Source organism: Saccopteryx leptura, chromosome 9 (genome assembly GCF_036850995.1).
Source record: "Saccopteryx leptura isolate mSacLep1 chromosome 9, mSacLep1_pri_phased_curated, whole genome shotgun sequence".
In the NCBI taxonomy this organism is placed as follows: domain Eukaryota; kingdom Metazoa; phylum Chordata; class Mammalia; order Chiroptera; family Emballonuridae; genus Saccopteryx; species Saccopteryx leptura.
Window position 1 is genome coordinate 64,133,052 of NC_089511.1, and position 20,977 is coordinate 64,154,028.

General features: G+C 38.2%; 1 protein-coding gene across 1 annotated transcript in view; it reads left to right on the forward strand.

Annotated features, from left to right (window-relative positions):
• REEP3 (receptor accessory protein 3) overlaps nt 1–18,848 on the forward strand; it is a 117,263-nt gene extending 98,415 nt beyond the window's left edge. Inside the window, exons 6-8 of the mRNA XM_066348779.1 lie at nt 5,817–5,964; nt 14,572–14,717; nt 15,394–18,848. Of these exons, the coding sequence (XP_066204876.1) occupies nt 5,817–5,964; nt 14,572–14,717; nt 15,394–15,450 (351 nt within the window). The 3' untranslated portion in view covers nt 15,451–18,848. The remainder of the gene's footprint in view (nt 1–5,816; nt 5,965–14,571; nt 14,718–15,393) is intronic.
• Nucleotides 18,849–20,977: the final 2,129 nt, after the last annotated feature.

Here is a 20,977-nt window from a genome sequence, read left to right on the forward strand (position 1 = left end):
ATCAAAGTTTGCTTTATATATTTAGATGCTCCTATATTAGGTGTATAGATATTAATAATGGTTATCTCTTCTTTTTGGATTGCTCCCTTTATCATTATGTATTGAGCTTCTTTATTACTTACTATAGTCTTTGTTTTAAAAGTCTATTTTGTTAGTAATAGGTATTGCTACCCAGATTTTTTTTTTCATTTCCATTTGCATGAAATATTTTTTTCATTATTTACTTTCAGTCTATGTGTATCTTTTGTTTTGAGGTGTGTCTCTTGTAGACAGCATATGTGTAGGTCTTGTTTTCTTATCCATTCAGCTACCATATGTCTTTTTTTTTTTTTTTTGTATTTTTCCAAAGCTGGAAACAGGGAGACAGTTGGACAGACTCCCGCATGTGCCTGACCGGGATCCACCCCACCAGGGGCGATGCTCTGCCCACCAGGGGGCGATGCTCTGCCCATCCGGGGCATCGCTCTGTTGCGACCAGAGCCACTCTAGTGCCTGAGACAGAAGCCATGGAGCCATCCCCAGTGCCCGGGCCATCTTTGCTCCAATGGAGCCTCGGCTACGGGAGGGGAAGAGAGAGACAGAGAGGAAGGAGAAGGGAAGGAGTGGAGAAGCAGATGGGTGCTTCTCCTGTGTGCCCTGGCCAGGAATCGAACCCGGGACTTCTGCACGCCAGGCCAACGTTCTACCACTGAGCCAACCGGCCAGGGGCCCCATATGTCTTTTGATTGGAGCATTTAACCCATTTACATTTAAGGTTATTATTGATATGTGGTTGTTTATTGATATTTTTTTCTTTGAATCTACATTCTTTTACTAGATTTTTCCCCCCGCTTTGTTCTATCTACAGCAGGCTCCTTAGCATTTCTTGCAGCATTGGTTTGGTTGTGATAAATTTCTTGAGTTGTTTTGTCTGGGAAGCTTTTTATTTCTCTTTCAATTTTAAATGATAGCATTGCTGAATAAAGAAGTCTTGGTTGTAGGTTCTTGTTCTGAATTACTTTGAATATTTCTTGCTATTCCCTTCTGGCCCCAAGTGTTTCTGTTGAAAAGTTGGATGGCATCATTATGGGGGTTCCTTTGTAGGTGATTGACTGTTTTTCTCTTGCAGCTTTTAGTATTCTTTCTTTATCTCTTAGCTTTGGTATTTTGATTTTGATGTGTCTTGGTGTGGGTCTCTGGGTTCTTTTTTAATGGGGTTCTCTCTGCTTCTTGAACCAGTATGACTCTTTACTGTATCAGTTGAAGGAAATTTTAGCTATAATTTCTTCAATCAGGTTCTCTATTTTTTGTTCTTTCTCTTCTTGTTCAGGAACCCCTATTATGCAGATATTGTTTCTCTTCATGTTGTCACAGAGCTCTCTTAGAGTTTCCTCAGGCTTTTTGATCCTCTTTTCTTTTTGTTGTTTTGCTTTCGTGCTTTCGCTTACCTTCTTCTCTAAGTCACTGATTCGATTCTCTGCTTCATTCAGCCTGCTTTTAATTCCTTCTAGTGTAGTCTTCATATGTGATATTGTGTTTGTCATTTCTGTCTGGTTCTTTACAGTTTTCGTGTCCTTTTTGATGCTTACAATTTTTTTATTTAAGTGTACATTAAGTCCATCCATTGTAGCTTTGAGATCCTTAAGCATCCTGACAATCATTATTTTATACTCTGCATCCAATAATTTGATTACTTCCATTTCATCTAGATCTTTTTCTGGGGATTTGTCTTGTTGATTCACATGACTTAAGTTTCTCTGTCTTCCCATTGTTTCTGTGTGTGGCTTGCAAGCTTGTTTCAGTTATGGTCTCCTTACCTAGTAGAGCCACTTTAAAGTCTTGATTTGTCTGTTTTCAGTTTACTTAACTCAGCAGTGGGCTTGTTTACTGATCTCCACAGGGGGCTTATTTGAAACTGTATCCAGGAACACAGTGGGTGTGACCTCTGAGAATCTGAAGGCGGGTTCTCCCAGCTGCTCTCTGGGACAAGGGGCATTCTCAGTTTCAGTAGGGGAAGGTGTATCTCAGATCTCCCTAGAGTCTTGAGTTACTGCCCCTTTGCCCCACTTCCTATTTTCAGCTGTGTCTTTCATGCTTTTTGGAGTTGGGTCACCTGGAACTACTTTAGGCTTGTGCTGTGTGGAGAGACCAACCCCTCCCCCAGCTATGGCCACCTCTGCAATGGATGAGTCAGCTTCTCAGGACATCCCAGGCATTCCTCTGCCTGTCATTGTCTGTCTTGCTCTCCCCACTTTCCTCGTGGAAGACAAGCCAGCCCTCTCAGCTCTCCTCACCCCCAGGGTCCCAAGCAAGTGGCTGTGAGTTATATTTTATGCTCTGTCCCTTTAAGGCACCCCCGCCACTTCCCACAAACAGAACTTTGCTCTTCTCCCCTCTCAGTGCTCTCCATCTGTCTCCTCCAGTTCCTGTATTTCTAGGCTGGGTCTCCAGTTCTGAGATTGAGGGCCCCCATCTCTCAGGGTCTCTCTCCTTGTAATGAGAGCCCTTCTGGACTCTAAGCCTCAGCCTCTCCTTGCTCCTGGAAGCAGGAGAGCCCCCACCAGGCCCCCACACTCCCTACCAGGATCGGTGTGGATTCTTCTTTGCTCGTTGGTTTTTGATACCTGCTCTCTTAGTCCAAAGTTAGTTTTTCATGATGATTGTTCCTAAATTAATTTGTAATCCAAATTGGTGGTGTGAGCTGGGAGTCTAAGCATCTGTCTACTCTATTGCCATCTTGGAATCCCTCAAACATAATTTTTTTTTTTACAGGGACAGAGAGTCAGAGAGAGGGATAAATAGGGACAGACAGACAGGAATGGAGAGATGAGAAGCATCAATCATCAGTTTTTCGCTGTGACACCTTAGTTCATTGATTGCCTTCTCATGTGTGCCTTGACAGCAGGCTTTCAGCAGACCAAGTAACCCCTTGCTCAGGCCAGCAACCATGGGTTCAAGCTGGTGAGCTTTTTGCTCAAGCTAGATAAGCCCATGCTCAAGCTGGCGACCTCAGAGTCTTGAACCTGGGTCCTTGGCATCCCAGTTCGACGTTCTATCCACTGCGCCACCACCTGGTCAGGCCATAATTCTTTATTAATGGAATTTTTATGCTAATGATATAAAAATTGGAGGGACTAAGTCTGTATTTAGGTGTGATTATTTTATAATTATACTTCTCCTAGGATATTTAAAATTTATATATTTTTATATATTTTAAAATTTACATATTTTTTAAGTTCACAATACTGCATTAATTTTCTCTTTCCATAGTAGCTGTATTCTGGGCCCATAAGAAAATATACAGTGGAAAAATCTGATTTTTGAGATGATAATGACTGTTGAAGTGTTGGGGGTTCTCAAGGAGGGTACACAACCTTTTTTTTTTTTGCTTTTTCTGGCCTTCCTTGAAATCTTGAGGAGATAGTACTTAGGGTTATAGGGTTAGTTACTCAAGAGCTATATTAAAATCTATGCTGTAAATAGATCACTGAAATAAATCTCTGATGAACAGTATAATCTACCCATGTAGGTACTCATGACCATACCTATAGTTTACTACTGAACCCCTGAATATAGATGCCAGTGTTTACATTTCAAACAAGCTGCTGTGTATGGAGAACTCAAGAAATCAAGAGTCTTGAAATAGAAGAGACATAAAAAGAGTAGTATAATTATTAACTGTTCAATGTCAGTACCATACCAGGTACATTAGGAGAACAGAATAAGCCTAAGATTTATCCGTCTCATCTAGTTTCTTAAAATCTTTTTCTGGAAGCAAAATATACACAGCATAACTATAGAACTAACAATAATTTGTGAGGTATACCTGTAATAATCAGGTGATTATACTCAAAGATACCAAAATTCATCAGTGATATAAAACTAGACTGACAATAGCATTTTGAGTCATTTGCATTCTGAGATCTACTTGCTTGTGTAGGAGGGTTTGTTTGAGAGTCACTGCTTGCCTTGGAAATGGCACCCACATCCAGTAGAGGGTATCATGGATGTGTATGCCATTTATCACTTGTTTAGCAGTAGGTAAAATGTCAAGAACTTCCGAGGGCACAGAAATACAAAGTAGGATAAAGAAAATGACAGTTCTGAGAAAACAAGACATCTGCTTCAGATGAGCATTGGTCACTTCTATTTAATATGTGTCTGACGTCTCTGTCACCCATCTGCCCAATAAGTAAATGATATCTGATAAAATGAAAAAAGTATAATGAATTAAACCATGCTAAGAATGTTTAAAGATACGTGGAAACTAGTTATTTTTTATTGAGGATATGGACACTTTAATTTAATAATTTTTTTTCACAATTCAAAAACATATGGTAAAACTACAAAACTTAAGTTGGGTAAGTTGTTTGGTTTCAACATAATATATCAGTAACTCAGAGTAGCTGATAAGACCTTTTCTCTCAATGTAAAATACTTGTTAACAGCAACATTGTTTATAGTGCCATAGGCTTTGAAATTTAGAGATAAACCAGTATGGACAAGTTTCTAAGATAATTTTATAACTACAGTCAGTCATAAATTGACATGTGTGAGAAAAAGAAATAAGTATAAAAAACACTAAAAGAATATTTTTAATCCATCACTAAGTAAGAAATGAATCACCTATGTCAGTGGTCCCCAACCTTTTTTGGGCCACGGACCTGTTTAATGTCAGAAAATATTTTCACAGACCAGCCTCTAGGGTGGGATGGATAAATGCACAAAATAAAATTATGCGACCGGCGTAAAAACTTTGGTATTTTTAAATATAATTGTCGAACTTACGAAGCAAGCGTCAAGAGTGAGTCTTAGATGGATGTAACAGAGGGAATCTGGTCATTTTTTAAAAATAAAACATCGTTCAGACTTAAATATAAATAAAATGGAAATAATGTAAGTTATTTATTCTTTCTCTGCGGACCAGTACCAGTCCGCGGCCCAGGGGTTGGGGACCACTGACCTATGTGCTGTGCAAATTTTCAAAGTGAATACATTTAGAAAATATTTTTCCCTCTTTACAAAGCTTTATACTTTAAAGGAAAACCTACTTAGGGCCAAAAGGTTCAGAAATGTCCCTTTCAGAGCTGTGCCATGATGTAATCATTGAACTTTCTTCAGTGATGGAAATGTCCTTTATCTGTATTTGATAATACAATAGCCACATGTGACTATTGAGCATGTGAAATATGGCTAGAGCAATGAAGGACTAGATTTTTAGTTTATTTAAGTTTGGTCAATTTGAATTTAAATATCCGCATGTGTTCAGTGTCTTCCATATTGTTAAGATGACAAAGTCAAATTGTATAGTAGTAGATATGCTTTGCCAGATAGTGAATTCATCTAGTGTCATTTTTTATCCAAGATTCTTAGGCTCTTAAATTTTTTTTACCTTGTTCTGGGTAGAGACATTACCACTTCTTAGTTTAGCTTAAAACATTATCTTTCTTTAAAAGGTTCTTCTAAATCATAAACTTAATTTCCAAGTGCTAGTTTTAAAAGAGAAAAATTATGGGTTCTATTTACACTGAGGGTAAGCTCATCACACATTTTTTATACTTTAAAGTTAAATATAAAGCTGAAGTGTTTGGGGGGTGGAATGTACTGATATCTACAATTCACTTTGAAATGCATTAAAAGTTGTGTAATGGATGGATAAATGATAGATATGTGATAAAGCAAAATGTAAATGATATGTGGGGGTGTTCACTGTCAATTCTTTAATAATAAAATGAATAAGCTTCATGATAAAATGTTGGGGGAAATGTTCAATATAAGCGTGTAAAATATTTTAAATTGTACTTTTTTCTTGGATCTGTCACTTCTCTGTTAAATAGAGCCAGGGGGCAATAACAGAGCGGTTACGGAGTTTCAGTATGCACGATCTAACCGTTATCCAAGGGGACGAGCACGTGGGACAAAGACCGTACCAACCTCTACCAGAACCGAAAAGGAAAAGTAAGCCAGCCTCCAGTGAATCAGCAGGTAAGCTTTTTTGTTTCAATTTATCCTTCTTTCACTATTGGGATTTTTTGAGTCAAGATGGGTAGTAAAATAATTCCTGGTAACTCTGGCTTTGGGTAGACAAAATGTACTTTTAAGCTTATATTTTTTTAGTTTTACGCTTAACTGTAGTTAGTGCATGACTTTTGTTGACTCTGGAGATAGTCCAACTAAGAGAGGACCAGTAGTCTTTTGTGATGCCATATAATTTTAGAAGCATGGGTGTGGTTACCACTACTTCCCCACCACCAACACTAGTTCTGATCTGTCATCAGAACTCCTTCTCCTTAAATTATGGTGACATCTGAGGAGTTTCATAGCTAAACATTCTTTACTGTAAGTGCTGTGAACAAATAAGGATATTGACTCACAAGATAGAAAGTTTTAAGTAGGTGACAAAAGATGACTCAATTTGAAAATAGGATTACTCCAATGGAAAATATGTTGTAGGAACATGTATTTCTAGTTCAAGAACTAACTTGTAGGCATATTCTAAAGTATATCATGAACATGTCATAGTTGATATATCCTAAGCTTTACTTTAAAAATGTTATTTCATACATAAATTAAAAGACATAGTTCCTTAGTCTTGTTATCACATATTAAAAAAAGTCTTAGTTCAAGACTCAGTTGAGAACTAAGATCTTAAGGACTTGTCTTATTAATATATTATTAAGTCCCTAAAAATACAGGATTACTTGATTGTTTTTTTTTAAATGAAGGTTGATTAAAAATCACCCTTTATAATTAAGACCAATTTGAAAAATAAGATAACAGTCTCTTCTTATAAAGGAAAAAGAGTGAACTTTCTTCTAAGTTCTCCCTAGAGTGAATAACTTTACAAAGTTGGTGGCTATTATCTAAGAGGTAGTAATTAAGCATTGGCCATTGATTAAGGTAGTAATATCTTTTAAGAGTAAGGAACCATTGAGCTTTGAACCATCATCCTTAATAAATAATTAAAAGTAGTTTCTAATATAGACATTTTCTTAATATACACCTTAAAATTAAGTATACTGATTTTGATTATAGGGTCAGCTGTAATGTTTAGCTGACTTGGACAAGTTATCTGAGTCCTTTATCAGCAATTTATTCAGAATTATACCTTAGAACTATTTAAGAATTATATTCTAATTATTTAAATGAAACAGGAATATATGTAGGAAAATCTGACACTATTTTTTTTGGCATTCTTCTATTTAAAATGATGTGCCTAAGATATTTTAAGATAATGAGGTCCTGGCCCTGGCCAGTTGGCTCAGTGGTAAAGCGTCAGCCTGGCATGCAGGAGTCCCGGGTTCGATTCCCGGCCAGGGCACACAGAAGAAGCGCCCATCTGCTTCTCTACCCCTCCCCCTCTCCTTCCTCTCTGTCTCTCTCTTCCCCTCCTGCAGCCGAGGCTCCATTGAAGCAAAGTTGGCCCGGGCGCTGAGGATGGCTCCATGGCCTCTGCCTCAGGTGCTAGAAAGGCTCTGGTTGCAACAGAGCAACGCCCCAGATGGGCAGAGCATCGCCCCCTGGTGGGCATGCTGGGTGGATCCCGGTCGGGCGCACGCAGGAGTCTATCTGACTGCCTCCCCATTTCCAACTTCAGAAAAATACAAAAAAAAAAAGATAATGAGGTCCTATTTAGTTCTTTTGTTAAAGTTCAAACCATGAAATTGAAATAACCAAAGACTGACTTATAAAAATGGGAAGTGGTTAGCAGTACAAGAAAGGTATTTTGTTGTTAGGAAATTAAAATTTTTCTATGCATTACTTTGCCCATCTTTCCTACAGAATAGTATATATTCTGAGGTTTCATCCCTAAAAAAAAAAGAATTTAACCAGAACTTTCTCTTAACAATTTTTTATTAATAAAATAGTATGGTTCCAGGAGAGGACTAGTTGAAAAGTAGATAGCAATAGATAAACTAGAAAGATGTGAGTCCAGATATATATGGAAATTCATCAAATGAGAAAGGTGGCCTTTGAAACTGATGGGAGAAAGGCAAAGTAAAAAGTGGTGTTAGGAAAACTGCTATGCTTAGAAGGTGGGATGGGGAATAAAGTTACACCTCCACCTCAATTCTTTGGTCAAAAAATTCTTAAAAGATTAAAGCAGAAATGTAAGAAATTAAACAATATAGTAGGAAATTCCAGTGTATATTTTAATATTCCTAGTATAGATCAAACTTCTTAAGCGTGACACCAAAACCATAGAGACACAATGGATAGGTGAAATAGCTCGGTTGCCAAGTAATGGAACAGCAGCCCCAGATGGGCAGAGCATTGCCCTGTAGAAGGCTGCCAGGTGGATCCCAGTCGAGGTGCATGTGGAAGGCTGTCTCTTGTCTCCCCACCTCTCAATTAAAAAAAAAAGAATACTTAATTATTTTTCAAAAGAGAGAGTGCTGTTGTTTTGCTTCTAATGTTGAGTAATAGATTGAAATTTTTTAAAAATCATTATAATTCTACTACTCAAAGCACTGTTGATAGTTTAGTATTATCCTACCAGAAGCTATACTATGTATCTACATTTTTAATGGAATATTAAAAATATTTACAATACAGCGCCTCATTCTCAAAAATTTTTGATCCAGTTGATCATCAGTGTTAAAGCTTAGAAATGCATATTTCTTTTTTTTTTAAATTAAGTGAAGGGGGGTAGGCAGGAAGACTCCTGCATACTCCCCAGCCCAGATTCACCCAGCAAGCTGCCCATCTGGGTCCACTGCTTTGCTGCTCAGCAACTGAGCTATTTTAGCTATTTTAGCGCCTGAGGCGAGGCCATGGAGCCATCCTTGGCACCTGGGGCCATCTTGCTTGAACCATTGAAGCCATGGCTGGGGGAAGGAAAGACAGAGAGAGTAAGTGAGGTGGGGGAGGGGTGGAGAAGCAAATGATCCCTTCTCCTGTGTGCCCTGACCGGGAATCAAACCTGGGACTTCCACATGCTGGGCTGATGCTCTACTGCTAAGCCAACCAAGTATTCATTTTTTAATCATTATTTTTTTTTCTATTTCATTTACTTCCAAAATTCATCCAGAAAAAGAATTGATTAGATGTTTTTGTTTGCTTTTTATTTAGTGAGAGGAGGGAAGGCAGAGACAGGCTCCTATATGTTGCTGACTGGGAGCCCCCTGGCAAGCCCACTGGAGGGCAGTGCTCTGCCCATCTGGGGCATTGCCCCATTGCAACTGAAGCTGTTTTTTTAGCACCTGAGGCAGAGGCCATGAGCCATCCTCAGCGCCCAGGGCCAACTCGCTGTAATGGAGCCTTGGCTGCAGGAGGGGAGGAGAAGAGGGGGAAGAGAGAGAAGCGAGAGGGGGAGGAGTAGAAAAGCAGATGGGTGCTTCTCCTGTGTGCCCTGACTGGGAATCAAACCCGGGACATCCACACGCTGGGCCAGTGCTCTACCACTTAGCCAACTGGCCAGAGCCAAAAATTGATTAGTTTTTCAGTATGAGTATTACATTCACATTTCAGAGTCTGTTTACTGGTTCATGTGATCAGTACCTTTACCTTAGAAGTTCTGATTGATTGTTCATACAAGCAAACTCAAATGTGTGGAAAAGAAGGTCCCTTTTGAAAGTTTATAATGGCCTTCTCTGAGCAGTTTGAGGTTAGCTGATCAAGAGAGGTCTTTCTGCTTTGATGAAATTATTCAAATCTGCATGTTGTCCTTATGAGAAAAAAAGAACTCTCTCCAAATGCTTTCTTGTAAGAAAACGATGCTTTGAACATGATGTTCACATTCCTTGAAGACACATCACATTTTGATAAATGGAGATATTTTAAAGAAACTGCTGTTTTCATATTAGTTTTCAGTGGTTCGATATTCAGTTTCAATACCAGTGCATAAAGAGATTTTTTGTTTGTTTGTTTGGTTTATGTGCTTTGCATATTTATTAAATCCTTAAGATGACTATGAAGGTTAAGTATTTTATCTTTTTTTGGTAGATGAATAAACTGAGGCTTGAGGAGATTAAATTACTTAAAATTTACATACTCAGGGACAGAAATTAGGTATCCATAATTGCTAAGCTAATTTTTACTCTTTTTCTTTTTAATTTATAAAGAGGTTACAGTTGGGCTGGAACCATGAATTCAAATAATTTGAGCAGGAAGAGGCCTTAGAAATGTTTAGTCAAAGATGGCAAATAGGTGACATGCCTACACCCTGGTAGCAGACGTGGCCAGTGGACTGTGGCACTTCCCCACACTGGCTCAGAATCCCACTTCACACAGTGCCCCCAACAGCCTGCTCAGAGTTGGCATTGACTTAGAAACCAGTTCATCATCTCATCTACCTTACCACCTTACTGCCTTACCAGATAAGAAAGCAGGCCTAGAGAAAGGCATGACTCACTCTGGATCTCACAGCTACTAGATGGCAAAAGACTCATTTCTCCTCCCAGGGGTCCAGGACGCCTTCTACCACAATAGCTAAAGCCCCTTCCAAGTCAGACTTCAATGACTCTGCACTTACATTAATCCATGAAAACTGTTTAGAACGGTGCCTGGTACCTGCTAAGTACTGATCAATATTTACTATTATTATTATAATAAAAGAAAATATACCAACTCTTTTAAGATGTACAAACTGAATAAAACCAGGTCAGTTGGCAGAAGGATCTGCTAGTTTTCTAAAGTGGCTACAGAGCTGTGGGCTGAAACTAGCCAAACAGCTGCAGCCTCAGGCCCAGGGCCAGCAACCCAGGCTCCTCGTTCTTTGGTCCCAGGCACCGCGCCTCGGGAATGTGCGCGGAAGGCTCCGTACTGAGGGCTCTCTCCAGCCTAGACTGATGATGTAACGCAGCCGATCCTAAGCGTCGCCTTTGTATGGCACCAGCAGAATCCCACCAGCTTTACCTCACCCGTGCTTGGCAGACCCATAAACCATTCAGTTCCTGCTCTATTTGCCATCCAGATTTGAGTTTCTCTCATAATCTCAGGTCTGCCTCTTCTCTTCTGAAGACTTTTAAGTACATATATAACATTGACAACATTTCCAGCACTCACAGCAGAATTTTCATAACACTCATTTCCAGGTATTAAGTGCAATAGAAATTGCATATTTCAGTGAGGTTATTTGTCTTGACTCCTCTCTTTTGGACACAGGGATTGGTTTACTAAATTGCTAAGTTAAATTTAATCACTTCACTTCCCAAATTTGGCTACTTTCTCTGTCCTTACTCCTTGGACTTGGTCATTTCTAACCTATCATACTGCAGTAACACTCACACACCCACACACACACACCCCGCTTTCAAGTCTCGTCCACTTCTGATTCATTCTCCAAAGTGCAAGGAGAAGCTTTTAAAGAACCCAGATCTAATTGTGTCACCTTTCTGTTTAACATGCTTCAGTCTTGTCCCCCCACCTCCTGCCCCTGCCTCTTGCTCTCTGATCAACTCAATTGCGTGTGGTATATTAGCTCCCGGCCTTGTTCCCACTCCATCATGTGCTAGCTATATAGAATCACAAGCCTTTCAAGATTTAGTTTAGTCACCACCTCCTACAAGAAGCCTTCTTTCACAACGCCCTTTCCCCCACCCCCATGCTGAGCACATGCTCTCACTGTATGCCCCCATAGCACCTTGTCCTTATCTTCTATTTATGGCACCTCTTAGAGGACTGTAATGCCCAATAGAATATTTTTCCCCTATTGAGTAGAAAATGACAATTTTGTCTTTCTCATCATTTTATCCCCATGATTTAACACACTGCTTCACACACAGTAGAATTTTTAAAATACATTTCCCCAGGTATAAGATGCTCCCATGTATAAGACGCACCTTAATTTTGGGGCTCAAAATTTGAAAAAAAAAAATGTATTACATAAAGTTATTGAACTCATGTTTTATTCATTATAAAATTCATACAACTCCTCATCATTCTCCAAACTCCCATCCATTAGGTTGTCCTCATCTGTATCTGATGGTGGATCACTGCCTTCATATATTGCTTCATCCTCATTTCCATCTATGGCATTTGAAATGCCATACTTCTTAAATGACTTGACAACCACTGTATAAGCCGCACCCAGTTTTTAGACCCCAATTTTTTCAGAAAAGGGTGCATCTTATACATGGGGAAATACCGTGTTTTTGGAAGAAAGAATAAAGTCATCACTTTTCCTAAAACCATAATTAGAAAGCTAGTAAGATATTTTTTCAGGGAAATTATGAAACAAAGAATAAGATTTATATATAATCATCTTTTAGATGAAATTCTAATTCCTAATAATATAAAACAAGAGTCAATTAAAATAACAAAGGCCATACATTTTTGAACTATGGTCTTACGCTTCATCTGTAGTCTCAGAGAAATTTCTGGTCAGAACCACTGCCTTTCTGACTTCATCTTGATTCCTCACTCTCTGCGTTACCTTAGTTTTATTGGATTGGGATCAGAAGATTAAGCAGTAGCAATAGAGGAAAAATCTAGAAATGACAACCTAAAATCATTTTTTCTGGTTTACTGTCCCCAATTATAAAATAAATAAAATTTTGTTAAAATAAAACTTTGGCAAATTAAAGAAAAAGGAGAACTGAACTTAAAATCACCTAAAAGCCCACTTCCAAGAGGTGTCATGTTTTCATTTTCGTTTTTTCTTTGTTTCTATATGTTCATGTTTTCCCTACTTAATATTACATCAGGAGCCTTTTCCCAGGACTGTTAACCCCACCCCCACCCCACCCCACACTGGCCTCCTCAAGGTTCTTCAGACAGTCATGCGTCCCCTGCCCTAGCACCTTCACACATGAGTCTCTTCTCTCTAGACCAAACTTCCTTGGACTGCTGCAGGAAAACAAAGCTGCTGGCCTCAATGATTACTAATGCTACTCCCAAATCCTTCCTAATTTCTAACCCAAAAGTCTGGCAGTATAAAATCATACTAGCTTCATATACTAAGATGTTTATCTTATTATGAGCCTGAGAAGTTTCTTAATAACCCTCTGTGGTTTGCTTAGTGAGTCTCAAGTTACACGTGTCCTGGGGAAGAGCAGATTAATGAACATTGATGTAGTATATTATTATTAGCATGCAAGAAGTCTGTCTCTTGTCCCCTTATGATCCAGGAAAACCTGCTACTTTTTACTCACCTTAAGATTTAGGTATTAGCCCTGGCCGGTTAGCTCAGCGGTAGAGCGTCGGCCTAGCGTGCGGAGGACCTGGGTTCGATTCCCGGCCAGGGCACACAGGAGAAGCGCCCATTTGCTTCTCCACCCCTCTGCCGCGCTTTCCTCTCTGTCTCTCTGTTCCCTTCCCGCAGCCAAGGCTCCATTGGAGCAAAGATGGCCCGGGCGCTGGGGATGGCTCCTTGGCCTCTGCCCCAGGCGCTAGAGTGGCTCTGGTCGCAACAGAGCGACGCCCCCTGGTGGGTAGAGCGTCGCCCCCTGGTGGGCGTGCCGGGTGGATCCCGGTTGGGCGCATGCGGGAGTCTGTCTCTCCCGGTTTCTAGCTTCAGAAAAATACACACACACACACAAAATAGACATTTATTTTTCTTTTTAATAGGATAATTTGAAACTTAATGGGGCCTTGTAACCTCACCTGTCTTTATAATCTACCTAATATTCTGGTTGCCTTAGACTTGGGCTCCTCTTTTGCTCATCCAGGCAGTATAATCCCTAGACCAGTAGATGAAGCATCACCTTGGAACTTGATAGAAATGAAGAATCTGAGTTCACCTCAGGCCCATAAAATCTGTATATTAATTTACAAGTTCTCCAGGTGACTTTAATAATCTGCTAAATTTGAGAACGTCTGCTTCAGGAATAGGAACGTTCTTGTCCCTAAATCCCAGTGCCAGGATGCTGTCAGACTTCGTGCCAGTAATCAGCCTGACCGCTTGGATGTTTGCATATTTGCTAATGTTAAGTAAGTCTTTGTGGCTACACACAGCAGCCTATTAGCGCACACGCACAATCTCTTACCGCTCTGCCTCATGCTGCCTCTTTTCTTTGACTAACAATTCTCATCATAGCCTGTGGTATTTCTAATTATTGCAGCCTGTCGGCTGGGTTTTATCCAGCATCTGTAACAGTGTTGATTTAACATCTCTATCACCTGCCCCAGGTAAACTTGTCCAAAATCCAGCCCCTAAGGATCTTATGTGACTCCTTAAATTTACCCTATCATTCCCAATCTTCACAAAAGGTTTGACACATAGGAGAGTACCCTTAATTCCTAATTAAAGTCGAAGATACAAATGACAGACTAAAACACATAATTGCTTAGGTTATTTAGAATTTATGAAAAGGATTAAGGGTGGGGGAAAAAAGAAAGGAAAGGATTATGGGTGAGAAGAGACTTCACTATATATTTATATTTTTTGATTTTTGAACAAGATAAATATGTTACCTACTCAAAAATAACTATTATTATTCTGAAAAATGCATAGGAAAAAGGAATGGTCAGGGAAAACTTCCTGGAAGAAATAGATTGTGAGCTTCATGCAAAGATCAGTGATGTAGGATGGGGAGCACATTCCAGATGAGAACAGGAATAATGGAGGCTCCGCAGAGAACTGCAGAGTGAGGAGGAGGTGCTGAGTGGTATCTTTTTACCAAAACATGCTCGTTTTGACAACTCATTTAGGTTATGGAATTCCACTGAAAGACGGAGGTGAGAAAACAGATGAAGAAGCAGAAGGGCCATATTCAGAGGATGAGATGTTAACACACAAAGGACTTCGAAGATCACAAAGCATGAAGTCAGTGAAAACCGTGAAAGGCCGCAAAGAGGTTAGTCAGTTACAGAATTGTTTTCCTAATGATTAACATTAAAGGATTTCTCTGCTGCATTATCACTCAGGATATTAATGTTCCATAAGTGAAGGATGGGAGTGGTAGGGCCGCAGTTATATTTAAAATTCTTTATTAAGATCAGATATATTAGGACCTCTGGAAATTTAGAAAATTGTAAATTCCTAATCTTCCACTATATGTAAAAAATGGTATTCTCACATACCAAATGATATGGTTGTCATGAATACCCACTGCCAGCCCTATGCATAAGCAAAGAAAACAGTTAACAAAGTTAACTACATAGCTTTGCTTTGAACCAGCCCTACATAAGGATTACATAGTAAAAGTTTCTCTATAGTTATATATTGTCTTTGTGTCCAGAAAGCAGTGGGAGGATTCTGGGAAATGGCCTCAGATTACTATTAGCAATGTACCAAGCAAAGCATAAGTAGTAGTTAAGTTAGTGTTTTGTTATTAGCGATGATAATCTGCAGCATAGAACCAACTACATTTTTAGTATATAAACTGTTGCCTTTTGAATGCACACTTACAGGTTAATTGATTCTTTCTATCAGAAAAGTTAAAAAATTATTGTGATTATGAACTATTAAATCTTATATAATTTGAAAAAATAATCATCTGATTTGTAATAACAACACATTTCTCTCCTCAGGTGCGATATGGGTCACTAAAATACAGAGTGAAGAAGAGGCCACAGGTGTATTTTTAGTCATTTACATGTCAGGTAGCCCAAGACAGATTATGCTAATGTATCAACTTTTTTCCCTAACATTATCAATTCAGGATTTACACATTAAAATAACTCATTAAATTGTGGCAGTGATAGGGTTTACTTGCATCAATTTAAATACTTTTTATTTAACAGTTACTTCCAGTCTTGACTACTAAAGGTAGTTATGCAAAGTGTGTATGTGTATATATATATATATACATGTCTATATATATCAGAAATAACAAAATTGTGTTATCTGCTTTCAAATTTATCAACAACTCGAGTGTCTGGGATATAAGAGGAAGCACAAACCCACAGTATACTTGAAAAGAGTCTTCTTATGGTTTAAGATATATCAGCCTTTGTGGTGGTGTATTGTTTACCTCTGCTTATGTTATAGCTATTACATGAGGATGTAATTAAGTAGGCCTCTGATCCAGCAGTGATAGCACAAGGGCATAATGAGAAAAGTCTATTTTGTATATTCTTTAAATTTTTACTTTTTAATACTTTATAGTTTTTCCACCATCAACTGAAGGTTTTCAAAACAGATATTTGAAAACCAGGTATCCACACAGCACTTTTATTCCTGACTAGTTTTGCACACTTGAAACTTGTTTACTTATTTTATGACTGTACATTTTAAGTTTTATTGACACTATCATTATTATTTGTTATATTCTGACATGTCAAATTTATGCCTTGAATTACATCATCTCTTTTCCTGTGGGTTTCATTTGTTAAATCTGCTTGATTTTAATAGTATAAAAATGTAGCTAATTGTTTAGTTCTAGGTATTTTTAATTATCTTCTTTATAAATAAGAAATTATTTTAATCATTAACCAATTTTTCTATATTTAGCTGTACATTGTAGTGGAACTCAGCTGTTTTTATTAACATTGGTTACAGTCTCAGATTTTAAAAGTGGTGGCTTTTATGAAATAGAGTCAGAGACCAAGGATAGCACTTAGGTCTCTTCTGATTCATGAAAATGTCTAACAGCCAATACATGCACAAGCTTGGCATTTATACCTGCTGCTGATTTATAGATCTGGCATTAAATAGGTTCATTTGAATTACTTTTTTTCTGGCTGAAATAATTTTCTGAAGATAGTTGCCAATGCAAAATACAGATGTTGTTAATCTCACATATTAGAAACTATTAAAAAATTATCATTTTTAAAATTCAAGATATTTTTGAGTTACTGGACTCTGAGGCATTTTTAGGTTAGCTATGCATTATGGACTCTAAGTCAGTATATTTTTGGTGATGGTTTCAGCATTCAGTAATGAAATCTGTATAAGTATACTTGTTCAGGTAATTTACTTGACAATTCTAATTGTCCAAAAGAAAAAACAGAGAGATTTGTAAGATCTTTGACTTTTCCACCTTTTAAAAACTGAAGCTAGCTGACAGTATATATTCAGGACCTCCTCAGTGTGTCAGCAGAGAACAGATGTTTACTCAGGAGTACCTTAGTATAATTCAGACATTTCTCTTTATACAAAACTTAAAATATTTTCTAGATTAGCTCACATTCTTGATACAGAACACCAAGTAAAAATTCATTCACCACCTTTTCTCTCAAAGTTTATTTCTATGAATATTTTCATCTACTTTACCTTTACTGATTTCTAGCCTCTTAGTTTTTGTTTCGAAAGCCTCTTTAATTTGTGTTAAAAATTCCTATGAGTTCTGATAATAAAGTTTTGGAAGAGTTTTATTTATATTGTATAGTCCTAGACTTATCAACATAAATGCTACACCATGCTTTTCTTTCCTGGGCAAAGCCAGTGTTATCTCAAATTGCCTGACAAGGTCATGTGAATGACTTTGTATCAAAAACATTACCTATAGGGGCTGATTTGCACTATTTTATCATTTCCAAGTCTAATCTCATTGTATACCTATTCTATAATCAGATTAAATTTTCACTTTTCTAAATTGGAGGAATTTTGTATCCCTCTACATTTCTAGAATCAAAATGTTTAATCAAAGACAACACTAGTTTCTAAGAGGTAATTCAAAGAGGTCTGTTTCGTTGTATCTCTTCACACTTACAGTGCTTTCTCTGATATATTACTGGTTGCATCCTTTTATACAGTGATATCATTTTGCTGTTCTGTCATTTCCTAGCTCTCCTTTACTTACACTTATTAAATTTTGCCTTTCTCTTATGTGTTTTAGCATCCCCTTTTCTTTGACTTTTATATAATAAGCTTCTACATTTTAGTTTCTTCTAAAGTAGAGCTGGTCATTTTTTTCTTTCTCTGCTTTTAAGTCAACTTTTAGAAATGGTAACTTTATCCCTAGACCACAGTGCCTTGCTTTCCCACACCACCACTTGGTGAATGGGCATTAGATGCTGCAGAAGCCTATTTAGGGCACTATTTTGGTAGCTGTTAAAGTTTATCCAGAAATTTTAGTCATTTTATCATATAAGCACTCAACTTGTTCATTAATATTATTTCCATAGTTTAGAAGTAAGAATCAATCTATTCTTTAGTTTACCATATTTTTTCTGGTATAAAAAATGAGCCAGAAATAAACTTGATTGCTAAGTAATTAATTATATAAACCTACCTAGATCCTCCATAAGATTTTCTCTACACTCTGTACTACTATATATATGTGGATTTGGCTAGAAACTGATACTGCCAACATTGCTAATTATAAATACATACTTGACTACGCAAATTGATGGAACAAAATTATTAAAGTGTTTTCAGGGAACTTAATCCATATGTCACCACCAAAGATTTCTACAGTGTTATAAAAAGTATGTAAATATTCCAAATTTCTGTATGACATTGGTTAAGCATATATATTTTCTTCTTTTTTTTAATGCTTCTGGAATGCTTGAACTTTGAACTTTTGTGTTAAAAATAATACAAAATTATTTTATCTTTAAAACCAATAATTTTTATTTTTGATTGGAATGGACTAAATTCTTATTTTTATTTTACCAGGAAAATTAAGGGGTTAATATGTATTGAAATGCAGTTTCCTGTTTTCTCCTATGTGGGCTGACAGATTTGTAAGGCTAGTAGGTAAATTTTGAGAAGATCACTGTTAGTGTGGTATGCAGTGTATATTTCTTAATAAACATTTAAGAGTAAAGTTTTCTAAAAGGAAAATACAGCTTTTTCTTCTAAATGTTTTTAAGGTATAATCTTGTAAGGTATCCTAACAGATTTAATGTATATTGTTTAAACACTGACCATGAATTAACTTTTTTTTCTTCTAAAACCTTTTAAATCTATGTACTTTAACAGTTATGAGAAAGTAGTTTTGCAAACTCTTTGTAAAGCCTATCTTTAGACCTAATATAGGGGAAATTTTATAAATTTGTTTTTTGAAAACTTTAAAATAAACCTGTTTTATTAGTGACAACTTGTATTTTTTTTCTTGTGTCAGAGTACATATGTTGGGTTCCATGAATTGATAATTATTTATTATTAAGTATGTTTTGATTAAATAATAGACAACATATGCACACACTTAAGATTACAAGTCACAGAGTAATTTATAAAAATTGTATGCATTCTAGAATGCTCATCCATAGGATTAAAAGAAACACTGAATTGTTAAATTTGGATGTTGGAAAGGGAAGATAAGAAAAAACAATTAGTAGAGAAACCCCAGCCATCACTTTGTATTGGTTAGGTGTCTCAGACATAAAATATAACACAAAACACAGTCTTGTGTATCCTGGGAATGTTCTGAGGTTCCGTCTGTTGTAAAGTCAGTCATACGTTTGTTTGCCTCGTTTAAGTTTTAGAGAGAAATCCCATGTTTAAAAGTTTCTTTGTGTTACTTCATTACGATATATAATGTGTGATAAATTATTTCCAAATGGAATTATATTTTCACTTTTATTAGGGGGTACATCCTTGTGATGATCCAAAAAAGTTGGAAGTTTAAATAAAAATTCTAAATAAACATGGATATATGAACTACGGCATTTTTCCCCCTCAGTGTTTTATTCTTTCTTTAAGTCACTGGTTCACTGTTCTTGAGAAAGAGATTCATGGGACAAAAATCATGTCAGAGCCATAGTTCCCTGAAAAACTTTCTGCCCTTTTACCTACCTACAGTATTCTAGCCTTGAAACACTCTCCTTATGGTCTAGTTCTGGTAATGTTTTTTGGGTTTTTTTGTTTTGTTTTGTTTTCATTTTTCCGAAGCTGAAAACGGGGAGGCAGTCAGACAGACTCCCCCATGCGCCCGACGGGGATCCACCCGGCACGCCCACCAGGGGCGATGCTCCGCCCCTCTGGGGCGTTGCTCTGTTGCATCCAGAGCCACTCTAGCGCTTGAGGCAGAGGCCACAGAGCCATCCCCAGCGCCTGGGCCATCCCCGCTCCAATGGAGCCTCAGCTATGGAAGGGGAAGAGAGAGACAGAGAGGAAGGAGAGGGGGAGGGGTGGAGAAGCAGATGGGCGCCTCTCCTGTGTGCCCTGGCCAGGAATCGAACCCGGGACTCCTGCACGCCAGGCCAACGCTCTACTGTTGAGCCAACTGGCCAGGGCCCTGGTAATGGTTTTTGTTTTGTTTGTGTGTGTGTGTGTGTGTGTGTTTTTGTTTGTTTTTTTTTAGATGAAAGTAGGGTAGATAATGAGGCAGAATCCTGCATGTGCCCCAGACCAGGATTCACCAGCAACCCCACCAGGGCCAATGCTGGAGTACCAAGCTATTTTTAGCACCTGAGGCTGATGCACTCCAATGGAGCTATCCTTAGCACCTGGGGCCACACTGAAACCAACAGAGCCCCTAGCTGCAGGGGAGGGAGAGGGAAAGAAGGGGAAGGGGGGAGAAGCAGATGATCACTTCTCCTGTGTGCCCTGACCAGAAATCAAATGAGGACGCTCATATGCTGGGCCGACACTCTATCCACTGAGCCACCGGCCTGGCTGCCATTCACTTGCCAGGCAGTCCCAGACTGAGAGCAAGTGTAAGGAGAAACATGCCCTGGCTGATAGCTCAGTTGCTTAGAGTGTCCTCCTGAAATACAGAGGTTGCTGGTTGGTCCCTGTTCAGGGCACATATAGGAACAGATCAGTGCTCCTGTTTCTCTCTCTCTCTCTCTCTCTCTCTCTCTCTCTCTCTCCCTTCCTCTCTGGCTAAATCAATAAATTTTTTTTTAATTAAGAATAAGTAGAAAGAAAAAGGAAGGTAGGATATTTAGGCTTTATGTGCAAATCAAATTAGCATCAATTTTTTTTTTTTTTCATTCAAAAAGTATCCTTGCCTGACCTGTGGTGGTGCAGTGGATGAAGCATCGACCTGGAATGCTGAGGTCGCCGGTTCAAAACCCTGTACTTGCCTGGTCAAGGCGCATATGGGAGTTGATGCTTCCTGCTCCTCCCCCCTTTCTCTCTCTCTCTCTCTCTCTCTCTCTCTCTCTCTGTCTCGCCCCTCTAAAATGAATAAATAATCTTTAAAAAAAAACTATCGAGTGCCCGTTGTATAACAGTAGCACTTATATTTCTGCACAATGCCTCTATACAAGTAGGATAGCA